The sequence below is a fragment of the Haliotis asinina genome, chromosome 1, assembly GCF_037392515.1.
Source record: "Haliotis asinina isolate JCU_RB_2024 chromosome 1, JCU_Hal_asi_v2, whole genome shotgun sequence".
In the NCBI taxonomy this organism is placed as follows: Eukaryota; Metazoa; Mollusca; class Gastropoda; order Lepetellida; family Haliotidae; genus Haliotis; species Haliotis asinina.
Genome location: NC_090280.1, coordinates 88,935,787 through 88,948,648, shown reverse-complemented (window position 1 = coordinate 88,948,648; position 12,862 = coordinate 88,935,787). Strand labels below are relative to the sequence as shown.

The 12,862-nt window shown below is 43.1% G+C and overlaps 1 protein-coding gene across 1 annotated transcript; it reads right to left on the bottom strand.

The window, feature by feature from the left end:
- Positions 1-6,440: 6,440 nt before the first annotated feature.
- LOC137276893 (uncharacterized) lies at positions 6,441-7,064 on the bottom strand. Its single transcript, XM_067808546.1, has one exon. The coding sequence runs from the start codon at positions 7,062-7,064 to the stop codon at positions 6,441-6,443; it is 624 nt and encodes a 207-aa protein (XP_067664647.1).
- Positions 7,065-12,862: the final 5,798 nt, after the last annotated feature.

Sequence of the window (12,862 nt, the reverse complement as noted above, 5' to 3'; positions counted from 1 at the left end):
CGATCTAAGTAACAGGGATACGATGACATACATCAGTCAAGTCAGTGAGCCTGACCGTCCAATCCCGTCGTCTCTAACAAACTAGTGAGCCAGACCATCCAATCCCGTCGTCTCTAACAAGCTAGTGAGTCTGACCATCCGATCCCGTCGTCTCTAACAAGCTAGTGAGCCTGACCATCCGATCCCGTCGTCTCTAACAAACTAGTGAGCCAGACCATCCAATCCCGTCGTCTCTAACAAGCTAGTGAGCCTGACCATCCAATCCCGTCGTCTCTAACAAGCTAGTGAGCCAGACCATCCGATCCCGTCGTCTCTAACAAGCTAGTGAGCCAGACCATCCAATCCCGTCGTCTCTAACAAGCTAGTGAGCCTGACCGTCCGATCCCGTCGTCTCTAACAAGCTAGTGAGCCAGACCATCCAATCCCGTCGTCTCTAACAAGCTAGTGAGCCAGACCGTCCGATCCCGTCGTCTCTAACAAGCTAGTGAGCCAGACCATCCAATCCCGTCGTCTCTAACAAGCTAGTGAGCCAGACCATCCGATCCCGTCGTCTCTAACAAGCTAGTGAGCCTGACCATCCAATCCCGTCGTCTCTAACAAGCTAGTGAGCCTGACCATCCAATCCCGTCGTCTCTAACAAGCTAGTGAGCCAGACCATCCAATCCCGTCGTCTCTAACAAGAAGACCAGTTCTAATCCGGATTTTCCTGGGTTCTTGACCACGTTTGCAGTTTCTGTAATTAACAAACAATGTTTGTTCAATATATCAACCTTCATATCCATCTCACACTGTTCCCAGGTATGCCACGCACCGTGATTCCCTTATTACTACTTGTACTTACTTACCCCTTGGATTTTCTTGACGTGTCTGTGAGTTATGAAATCAATAGTAGTAATGATCTGTCAATTATATGTAATGAAGACACGGTCGTCATTAACTCGTGTTAGGTGTTGTTTGGGATAAGCCGGCGGTGAGCCCAATACCGTTATTTTCACGCTACATAATGATCTTTCACTTCCAGCCAGGAACCCGGATGTTCAGAGTTAACCTCCATCCATCATTCGGTCTATTCGTGTACAGCACACGTCAACAGTCCGTCGATTATCCATCAACCCAGTTTTGCCTTCCGACCGAGTGGCTTAAAATATTTGTAGTTTCAGTATACCGAAGGTTAACGCATGTTCGGAACATATGTGATACTGGAAGAGTTTATGTGTAACGGATTAATGGGCCTTTCTAGTATTGACATGAATCATCAAATAACCACACTAGAATGTCGAAAATCTAAAGTTTGAAATAACCCTTCCGCGAAGACCTGTTACAATCTCCAGCAACCCATGCTTGTCCTAAGGGGCGAATAACGAGATCAGGTGGTCAGGCTCACTGACTTGGTTGACATCCGACCGATATCCCATTTGCGTAGATCAATGCTCATGCTGTTGACCACTGGATTGACTCTATTATGTACAGATCGTCGTCATATACTGGAATATTGCTGAGCGCGGCCTAAAACGTAACTCACTCTTTTATATAGCGGCCGCCATCACACAGCTGGAATACACTGTCATTTTGGCTTGAACCGTTTTTAGCAGCGACACACGTGCTTTGGTCATGTTTACTGACGTGCAGGTGTGGTATTCGTGGGACATCTATTGCGCACCCGAAAGTGAACACGTGGCTACTGAGCATGCGCAGTCAGACTGGAGATGTTGAAACGTTCATGTCGTCACTCCATTGTAAAACACGAATCTGAATTTATCAGGAATGGACTGGGTGTTGTTTTTTCATTTACACTTATCTATAATCAATATTTCAGTTTATTTACACGTGGAAAAGATAGAACTTTTTATTTATTCATATTTGAATGCTTTCACATCTGGACGGAAAACGTGTCGCCGGCGGCGTTTTAACCAACATCATTTAAATAAAGGATTGTCAACACGAGTTACAACACATGTAGGACGACCCGTGAAGGTCTACCCGGGGTAGAATAGGCCTTCAGTAACCCATGCTTGCAGTAAAAGGTGACTGTGCTTGAAAGAGGCGACTAACGGGATCGGGTGGTCAGGCTCACTGACTTGGTTGACACATGTCATCGGTTCTCAGTTATGCAGAGAGATGCTCATGTTGATCACTGGACTGTTTAATCCAGACTCGATTATTTAAAGACGCCGCCATATGCCTGGAGTATTGCTGATTGCGGCGTAAAACTAAACTCACTCACACATGTAGGGCGGCACGGTGTGAAAGTGCAGACAGCTTAGAGCACTTAACAGGGATATGTGTTCACCTTATTTACTTGTTCATGTAACTGCTTCAGGTATGAACGCCGTTTTTAGTGGTAACACAATGTTACCATGAACGTTGCCTCTCATTAGCTTTTTACATATAATTGGATGTATTCGCTAATTACCCTAAATCGTCTCCTATCATCCCCTGAATATGGATGGGTTGAGGGGCCAGTATCTTTCATTTAGTTGCAATCTAGTTTCCTATTTGGCGACTTTGCTGGCGACCTCGTGTTGGGTGGATTGTTGACCTGGGAGCCATTGTACAAAATAACTTTACTTTTGCAATTTAGAGTGAGTGAGTGAGTGAGTGGATATGTTTTATTCCAGCAATGTGACGGCGCTGAAAACCAAAAATGAATTTCAATTATCTGCCCATGTGCGGAATCGACCCGGGTCTTCGGCTTGACGACCGAACGCTTTAACCATTAGGCTACACCACCGCCCCCTAGTAATTAAGAAACTGCAACAGAAACATCGAATGTCAATGACACGGCCATCATAGTGAATGTTGAAACAGAGCAGGTCATCACAGTCACGTTCTTTCCATACAAAATGGCAATATTTATATCCCAAGTTTTGTTCAGCGAAAATCAAAACCCGAATGAAGAGAAACAGAAAAAAAGACTGCTTTACAAGATGTAACAAACTTGACAATGCTCTAAAGAAGGCATCTAACATTAGCAAAGTGCGTAACTGTTTTCTACTAATTTAAACATTCTGTCACTGAAATATAAAGCTACAACACAATAACCTATATCGTCATCTCGCTGAATTAACAGTCACTACAACTGAACAGCTGTTATCTCAATCATAAAGGGCAGTGGGGTAGTCTAGTGGTTAAAGCGTTCGCTCGTCACGCCGAAGACCCGGGTTCGATTCCTCACATGGGTACAATGAAGTCGTGCTACTTCATTCCGTGGTTGGAGGACAGGACGACAATGCCGTGATATTGCTGGAATATTGCTAAAAGCGGCCTAAAACTAAACTCACTCACTCTCAATCATAAAAAAATTGCTGGGTGAATTCTCTCCCTTCTTTTTTATCTGGTGATCCACCTACAAAAGTAAATGTCCCACTAGTTTAATTACCCAGGGACCTAAGGCCCACTTAATACGAAAAATAACACAGACACTGAAATCGATTATGCGTGGGCACATTAAGCTTGTCAATATTGTACAAACAAAGCTAACGTCACTTCCATAAAACTGAATCAACATCAAATCGGTCGAGCGAACGAGCGAACAAAAAGATGAACGAACTAACAAGCTGAACTAGTCTGTCTCACTGCCCCTGAACCACAGTATTTTCCCCACTGTCTGGTCCTGTCTGCAATGCTAAAGCCCTAAATAAAGCAAGTCTAGATTTCAGCTGCTTCTGGAACTCTTGTCTTTTTCCTTTTCAGTTTATATGGGCTAGCCTAGTATTTTCCCTACAATGACAATACTCTAAAAGAAGCAAGTCTATATTTCCTCAAGTTCAGGTTCTGAATCTCCTATCTCACTGCTGCTCATTTTCAGTTTCAAGGAAATTGTTTGTTTCTGTGACTAATGTAGATGTTTTAAGAAACTAAGCATCAAACTGTTGTAGCTACTACACCTACTCACACGCAAATTAAACGCAAGTTTCTTACTCAAAGGAGGAATTAAACTCAGACACCTTAAATGATAATCATGCTAAATAATGATGGTTGATGGTGTTGTTAACATTTTCTGTTGCGCCTTGCAAAGCTTGTGTGGGAACAGAAGAAAAAATTCCCGAATCGCCTGATTTCAGTGGCGATGTGGGCATCAAGCACACTGTCCTCATGCCATCAAACATGCACCAGTTGTCATCATCTTCAGTGGGTATAAAACTTTGCCAAAATCTTTAGCCAGTCACTTTTGTTCAACAATGGCATGTTAAATCAACTGGAGAGGAACCAGGGTATCGGGAGGTTGGAAGCTGAGGAGTCTCCAAGATGTTGCCCGTCACATTAATGTCAACACTCGTAACCACGATCTACCGTCTCCAGCAACGCGCACTACGGATGAGCCTCCCCGAAGCGGCCTACCCACGGTAATCACCCATAGACAAGATCAACACATTACACGTCAACACCGGCCAGATCCTTTACTGACAGCAGATCAGACTGCCCCATACACCAACGGAACGCATAATCGACGCATCAGCCGTGACACTGTCATCCAAAGTCTGCGTTCCAACAACTTACGATGTCGTCAACCGGCACGTCGTCCTGTCCTTCGACCACGACATCGAGAAGCACGACTTCACCGAGCATAGAGTCAACAAAACTGGCGTCAACGTGAATGGTGACGCGGCATATTCTCTGATTAGGGTCAGTTTTGTGTGTCACATGAAGATGTAAGGTTCAGAATTTGGTGAGAAAACGTTTTGTGGAAAGGGATGCATGAGGTGGACCTAGTGTCATGATTTCGGCCGGAATTTGATTTAATGCGCGAATTGGACCAATGTGCTTCCAGAATGTGGGTCAAGGTCGAGGACACGGGGTCACAGGTCAGCGTTACATCGATCCCCAAGTTGTTCCATTTTTTGCCCAACATCGTAACCACCTTTTCCAGCAGGATAACGCTCGTCCAGATGTGACAAGAATTACCATGGACTTTCTTCATCAACACGGCATATGTTTCCTGCCGTGGAAAGCTCTCAGCCTTGACCTGAACCCCATTGAGCACTTGTGGAATGAGGTTCAGAGGCGCCGGCATGAAGTGCGGCCAGTGCCTACAAGATGAACGCCATACAGCTGTTCTGAATGTATGCAGGGGGATCCCTACGGCCTTTACAAATTGTCTGATCCACTTCATGTAGGTTCCACTACACTATATCAGCATTACATGCTCCCCGAGCGAGGTCCGTAACAACTCAAACGGACAGATGCCTGTGACAGCTGTAATTGGATGAAATAGTGTAAGATCTGTATGTGTTTTAAAAGCACATCCATTCAGTAAATAAAACTGACCACAGTTTTAAGTATTCAGTACTGTCATTTTTATCACCATGACTTATGCTTATGTGTGCACCGATATTTTCAAGTAGGTGACATTTGGTGCGGAATGGAGGGTTGATGTGTTCCGCTTCCTGCGCTCTGAAAAATCGCCTGACAAGTTGGGCAGAATTTGTTTTTTATTGTAGTTTAAAGGCCAACCTGTACCCTTATGTACATGGGATGGCTGTTGATAGCCTGGATATTTTTAAAAAAAAATATAGGGTTACTGTAGACGTCAGTAGGAAAACATTTGGCGTCCTGTAACCTGTACAGGAGATGTGTTGCAGTGACTAATACTAATGGTGGCCACACCAGGTATTGGATGAGGTCATGACAATTGAGTAGAATCTGCACAACTCTTTCGCTGTCACAGAATGTAATGATGCCATCTGTTTTTGTTGCAAATAAGCTGTTCTTACCCAAATTTTTGTAAATCTGACGTTGTTGGTATTTGTATTCTATACTGTTCAAAATAAGTACATATATACTTTATACTAGACTTGCGTTTGTTTTGCGTGTGAGTTTATATACATGTGCGTGCGTGCGTGCGTGCGTGTGTTGGTAAACGCGTCACACCCAATATTCAGGTTTGATCCCAGCATTGTCTGCGATCCTAAACTCTCTACGTCAAATGTTAAACAATTAATTGGGTTATTCTCGTTTCAACTTTGTAATAAGTGAGTGAGTGAGTGAGATTAGTTTTACGCAGCACTCAGCAATCAACTTTGTAATAAAGCATTATAACGAATTAATACATTTAACAAATACGCAATTCAGCATGAAACAGCATTTCCATTCTGTAGCGTTATTGAACGTTTATTGATCTCAGTGTCAGAGAACTGGGACCATACAAGATCGGTATACAAATATGCACGTGCTGACCCGGGTGTCAGTCATCTGATTCAAGCACCGAGGGAATATGTCCCTCAGCAAAACGCCGTTAATGGCAGTTTGGCTCTGTAGAGTAAGTCCTGTGAATTTGACTGCACCAGAACTATCGATTAGAATATGTAAACGCTAAGTCTTTGAAAGTGTACACGTCGTGACGACATTCGACATCCTGTTTACCGTTATAATACAAAAGTGACTGTAAGCTGGCGATTTTTAATCTATGTGCTGTTCATTTGTCTGGAATATATTGTACCTCAACTCGTTTGAATATCTGCTCCTGCGATTTCCGTGCAACTTTCCCTGCGTCTGTCCACAGTCTTCTCCGTGCAACTTTCCCTGCGTCTGTCCACAATCTTCTTCTCCGTGCAACTTTCCCTGCGTCTGTCCATAGTCTTCTTCTCCGTGCAACTTTCAATGCGTCTGTCCAGTCTTCTCCGTGCAACTTTCCCTGCGTCTGTCCACAATCTTCTTCTCCGTGCAACTTTCCCTGCGTCTGTCCATAGTCTTCTTCTCCGTGCAACTTTCAATGCGTCTGTCCACAATCTTCTCCGTGCAACTTCCCTGCGTCTGTCCATAGTCTTCTTCTCCGTGCGACTTTCCATGCGTCTGTCCACAGTCTTCTCCGTGCAACTTTCCCTGCGTCTGTCCATAGTCTTCTTCTCCGTGCAACTTCCCTGCGTCTGTCCATAGTCTTCTTCTCCGTGCAACTTTCCATGCGTCTGTCCATAGTCTTCTTCTCCGTGCAACTTTTCCTGCGTCTGTCCACAGTCTTCTTCTCCGTGCAAATTCCTAGTGCAACTTTCCCTGCGTCTATCCGTAGGCTTCCAAGTGTAACTTTGAATGGGTTTGTCCGTAGGCTTCCTAGTGCAACTTTGCATGGGTTTGTCCGTAGGCTTCCTAGTGCAACTTTGCATGGGTTTGTCCGTAGGCTTCCTAGTGCAACTGTCAATGTTTCCCGTGCAACTACATTATTAAGAAAATAAAAATGAAAAAAAGACACATGAGTAGTTTAAGGGATTTATTGCGTTACTTTAAGATCAATCATTTGATTTAATTCCAGTGGTAAAAAGGTGAAAATTCACACGTCACACGTTGACGTGTACGTCAACGTCAAAACACGCATCAGACACTTACACAACTGGCAATGACACTGCAGGAAGAATAGGAAAGAATTCGAGATGATGTCGAGCGGTAATTGTTGTCAATGGTGGCCATACAAAGCACATACACGGCACTACGACGCCATTTAGTGGACTCAAGTAAACAGAACTACAACAAAAGAGTTCGCTAACAAAAAAGCCTTAAATATCTCAAAGTCTTTATTCAGTATTGGATGCCTAGTGGCTCAGATTACACAGCGTTGAAATACAAATTTCTGTGCAGCGTTTTGTTGTTGTGTTTCTGCTTGCTTTAGTCTACAAGACGGCTTGTATGGCCATCAATGACAACCATTACTGCTCGGCACCCGCACTTGTGGAAATGTTCCCCGCTCTTCCTGCAATGCGATGGTCAGTTTTGAGAGTGTCTGAGGCGAGTTTTGACGTTTTGAGTTCATCGTATAGGTTTTCCATCTGCATTAGTTCTGGTAATCGGGACACCATGGGAAGGTACCGAACTAGCGTCGTCATGGCGAATAACCTTCTAAATGAGATCTTTGTGTGTTGGATATCGCACCCCACACCCTGGCATACTCCATCGAATTTGTCGACCTGAGGAATGCATTTGTCAAACGTCCGACGATAACACGCTGTCCTCCATCTCGTCGGTGAACCAGACTCGACTCTTCCTCCTACTCAACAATATGGCGTAGGAAGTATGAAAAATAGTGGCGACAACTGCAGTTTTTAGTAGAATCGCCACTTCACGCAATCAATTCCTGACAGTTTGGTCGGAAACCGGGGATGCGCGTTACACTACAGATGCCCTGAGTTTGTTGTCTCCATGGCTGCGGCAAGACGATGACGTAACTGAGCAGACGGATGTAACGGTCCCGGGTTAGAGTGGTGAATTTTGAACGGTCGCTTCTGGGACGAACTTGGAGGAACTGGTCTGCAGGAAACGATCCCAAAGGCGAGATATGGTGCACTATTGAACGTTTAAATGTCAGGAACTGCAGAGTGTGACTCCCAAGCTTTAAAGTGTCATATGGCGAAGTTTCGATTGGCGGCATTCGGCCGTGGCATGACAGTTTGCCTTTTTTGCCTGATCGATATCGTACGCTTTTCCGCCTACTTGCACGTGCGTGTTTTTTGGATGTATTATTGGTGACGTTTTGGCGAGTCTTTCTTCGAACACTTCTAAAACTATGAAAAAGTTACAGGAAATGAAAATATTTCGTCAAGGGAAAACAAGAGAAAAGCAAAACTGCCACGTTTTGGTACTGAAGCTGTTTGGAAAGTAAAAGTATATTTGCATTGTGTTTACCACAGCTAAAATAGTCCAATATGCGTTTCTGTTTTTCGTATTTGTTTTTTAAGAGTGTATCTTTGTGTTTTATATTCCGAAAAAAAAACCTTTTTAAGATAAACAAGCAATAAACGGTAGTCCAGAGTGATGAGAGATTATATGTATAATCAGCCACTATCTCACTCCAGAATCACATTTGGAAGTTGTGAGTTCGTTTGCAAATATTGAAATAGTTGACTTGGAAATAACCTCACTGTACTTCGTCCTTACCGAATCGATAAATTCAACTCTACGTCTGACTTGGCGTTAAATCAAGCGTTTGTCTTTTTCAAAATTCCATATATCGATCTCACCGATGACTAATTACTACATGTATTGTGCATCTGTAATCTAATTAATCACCTATTGCAACGCTTTAACGCCTTAAATGGACGATGGTGTTTACAGAACTTAGTGGAGTCATTGTCTCCGTGTTGTGTTGCCAGCAGCTCTCCCTCATAATCGATACCTACCAACAAGGTCAGAGCATCCACAGTGTCACGGCCCAAAATATTGTCGCAACGTTTACGAATTTTACACTTGAATCGAATCGATTGGTTATTGATTATTGCGCCTTAGCATGTTCACGGAGTAACGTCATTAGCTTACGGAACAGAATCAATGCATTCTGACGCCTCAAGTAATTACCACTGTGATAACGTCCTGTTTTGATATCTGCTGACGTCCTTGGTGGGGTAATCACCTTGTCCAGTGATGTAAGACATGTTTACGTGAGGGCTTGTTTTTGTTTTGCGTGTTACTTTTAAGTAAACATCCAGGTAAAAAGGTAAGAAAGGGTAAGAAAAGTAAGAATGGATTGATACATGACTGAATGAATGAATGAACAAATAAAAACAGACACACAAACACACACACTCTCTCTTTCTCTCTCTCACACACATACACGTGCGCGCGCCAGTTTAAATAAATGATTGTTATGCTTTTCACCCTGCCACGTACTTGACAATATCAAGCATGGGATGTCACTACAATCTTGGGTCGTTTTCACGGTCACGAGATACTGACATGCACAAGGGACGCAACTCGGCCGATAACGAATCTTTCGTCTTCAGGGTCAGTACAAAGCTAAATACTGCAATTAATGTTATATACGTTTTCGTTAAGTGAGTGAGAGTGTTGACTGGCGTCCCATTTGAGTGAGTCAGTGAGCGACGATCAGTCTTAAACACCGCAAGATTCCAGCTTTATTGCTTTTCCCATAAAGAGACAATATGTGAAGAATATATCTGACGTTCCCTATCGTTATATTGATGATATTGTATCATATATTGATTGAACCCGGTGAAGGCCTTATTCACAAGCTCACCCACTCACTCACTCACTTTGCTTGTTGCCATATGAACGTCGGGCAGTATCTTGATACCACATAATTTACATTTTTATTGAATGACAGAGTCAGATATTACGCTGTAGTATAGTATACCAATATCACGGCTGGGTATAAACAGCAATAACGTATAGCCATTTGGGGAATCGAACCCGGGTCTTCCATGTGACGAGGGAACGTGTTAACCATTCGGCTCCCCCCCCCTCCCCCCCCCTCCCCCCCCCCCCCCAAATAAAAAAAAAAAAAAAAAATACGTCTACATACAGAGTCCAGAATAAACATATTACCATAATTTACCTAAACATGAGCTGCGAGGTAGTTGGAAGTGTGGTAATTAAGGCAATTCTATGTTTCTCTTGGAACCAGCCTTCAGAGAACGGTAATCTCCGCACGTGGTAGGTGGTTGCCAACACGGTCAATTAGAACTCATAGAATTTATCCTGCTTCGATCGAATTAGATTTCTATAAGTCTGCAAATGTTTGCTGAACACGCCCGTTTTGACTGTCTGTTATCACTCGAGTGCGTCTTCTCAAAGATAACAGCCGACACGAACAGAGGACTTTAAAAGCATATTTGTCACTTAAGGATACAGACAAGAAGCTTAAACCTTCGGCAAGGACATTGTAATTAACTAAATTATATTTCGTAAAGTGTCAACAATATAAAAGGTTTGTGTACATGTATATCAACATTGATAAAAGTATCTCAAAACCCCAAAGTTTAACTTACACTTGGTCGGTCTAGATAGAGTTGCTATCGCTTATAGACGTAAGAAATGCACGATGTCGCCTAGCGTTGTCCTCCGTGAAGACTGGCCTTGTGTTCAGTGGATGGTCACAGAAATGTGGTACAACAACGAGGTATAACATGTCAGTGATGTACCGTTGTCAGTTGAGATTGTGTCATATTGTCACAAGGTCAGGCTTACAATTTTTGAGAACCACGCCAACACCACCAATGAACTCTTGCCAAACTTTAGTTGGTCCAAGACATTCCATTGCGTATATGAAGAGTTTCTGAGACGCCAAACAGGAGCTCAGACTTTACTCGTGAACGAAAGATATCGACTTTCCTCCGACTGATGGACCCTTTCCTATGCCGTCAAATTCTATACCCATCCGGGCGCTTCCGGGCCGTAATGTTAACCAAACAGTGATGTGGCAGGAACTTACAAATGGAGGGTGTTGACGGTGAGATAAAGCAGTCTGATAACTTGGTATATAAATCCCCTAAAGTAGGTTGAGGGGCGGGTGCTCTTTTGAGACCGACTGAAAGGCACTTTGAGGTTAATGTTCCATGGGGGTGGAAGTTCGTCAGGGGGTCATGCCGCCGTTTTGAAATACCTTCGATTCTCTTCGTATACGGTTTGAGTAATCTTAAGAAAGGGTTTATATGCCAAATAGACTTTTAGCCTTGCGTGTTTCTGCATCTTTAATATCATATGTAAAAATAAAAAATATGCGTTATGGTCGCCAGAGTACAATTTTCACGACAATGTACGATATTTTCAACACGCCACTTTGGATGAATGCATGAAGTCTTGTGATTCTTAAAGGGGATATATCCTTTGTAGAGGCTGTCACTCATGGTCAATATCTGACGATCGAACGCTGACAGCCCACTTCGTCATTGCGATTACCGATGTTTTTTCCGTTATCATCTGATAGTCGATGGATGACAACCAACATTTCTTGCAATAGCTATCAGCAGTATGCAAGCATTCGGAATTCCTATAACCTGCCATCTTTGAACAGGTGATAGTTGAGGAGGGCCTATATTTGATTATCAACAGAGGAATCAGTTGATTTGCCACGTTATCGAGCTCTGCTAACATTTTGCTGAAACCGCTATATGTTCAACACAGATTTTGCCCCTGATGCTCGTCTTAGATCGTGACCCGTTCATATGTAAAGTCACCGTGTAGTGAGCCCGAAGTGTCAAAATAGCACAAAAACAAACATAATCATAATATAAATACAGGTGGCTATATGAAGGTTATATATCACAGCTGTTGCGAAACCTTTTCCTATGTGTATATTCATTGGGGCTGGAAATGTGTTTTTTGAGGGAGACCCTTGCAGATCGGGTTTAAAATTAATCTTCTGCAACCTATCCAAACATGCAGCAAACATGACCACGTGGTCAGGCTCGCGGAAACGAGTGATGCATGGCCTCGTATTCCAAATGCGTAGATGCCTGGTCATGATATCAATCCCTAAATTGTCTGATCGACTCGGTTATCTGCAGGTTGTACTCCCTGTGATCCATGACCAAAACAACGTTTTCCAATTTCATCTCGATACTTAAAAAAATAATGAATAAATGAATCACAAACTGCCACATCAACAAACACGGCAGGCGGTGAAACAGCCGTATTGCATTCAATTATATGTTCCCGGAAACCTGGAGATCTGATGTAATGATGTTTAGAAGATCAATTGATTGTATTTGATGTAGGATAATCTGGCGCACACTCCGGACAAATATTCCCTGGTGGCTAAACTCTACTTCCTATCACAATGTGCCGTGTAGCTTTGTTTAGTAAACTAAACGCTTAGCAGTTAATACTAGTTGATGCATGAACTCTAATAGCTACCTGACATGAGCACTAGGTTGGTCCATTTATACAGGGACGTGTGCATGCAAGCGTGTGTGTGTGCATTAAGTTGGTTATACTTGGTTGGATCTTGGTTGTATATGCACAGTTTAACTGTAAACGACAAATATCCTAATCCCTTCTTCTACTTCCGGTCAAGCGCCAGGTACTAACAAGAGAACCGTCGCCTCTTGGAAGAGTATGAAACTCCCAAACATTTCAGCCAGACCACAGGGCTGGATAGATGTAAAACTTGCCAGCCATGACAACTCACCTATTCAAAAAA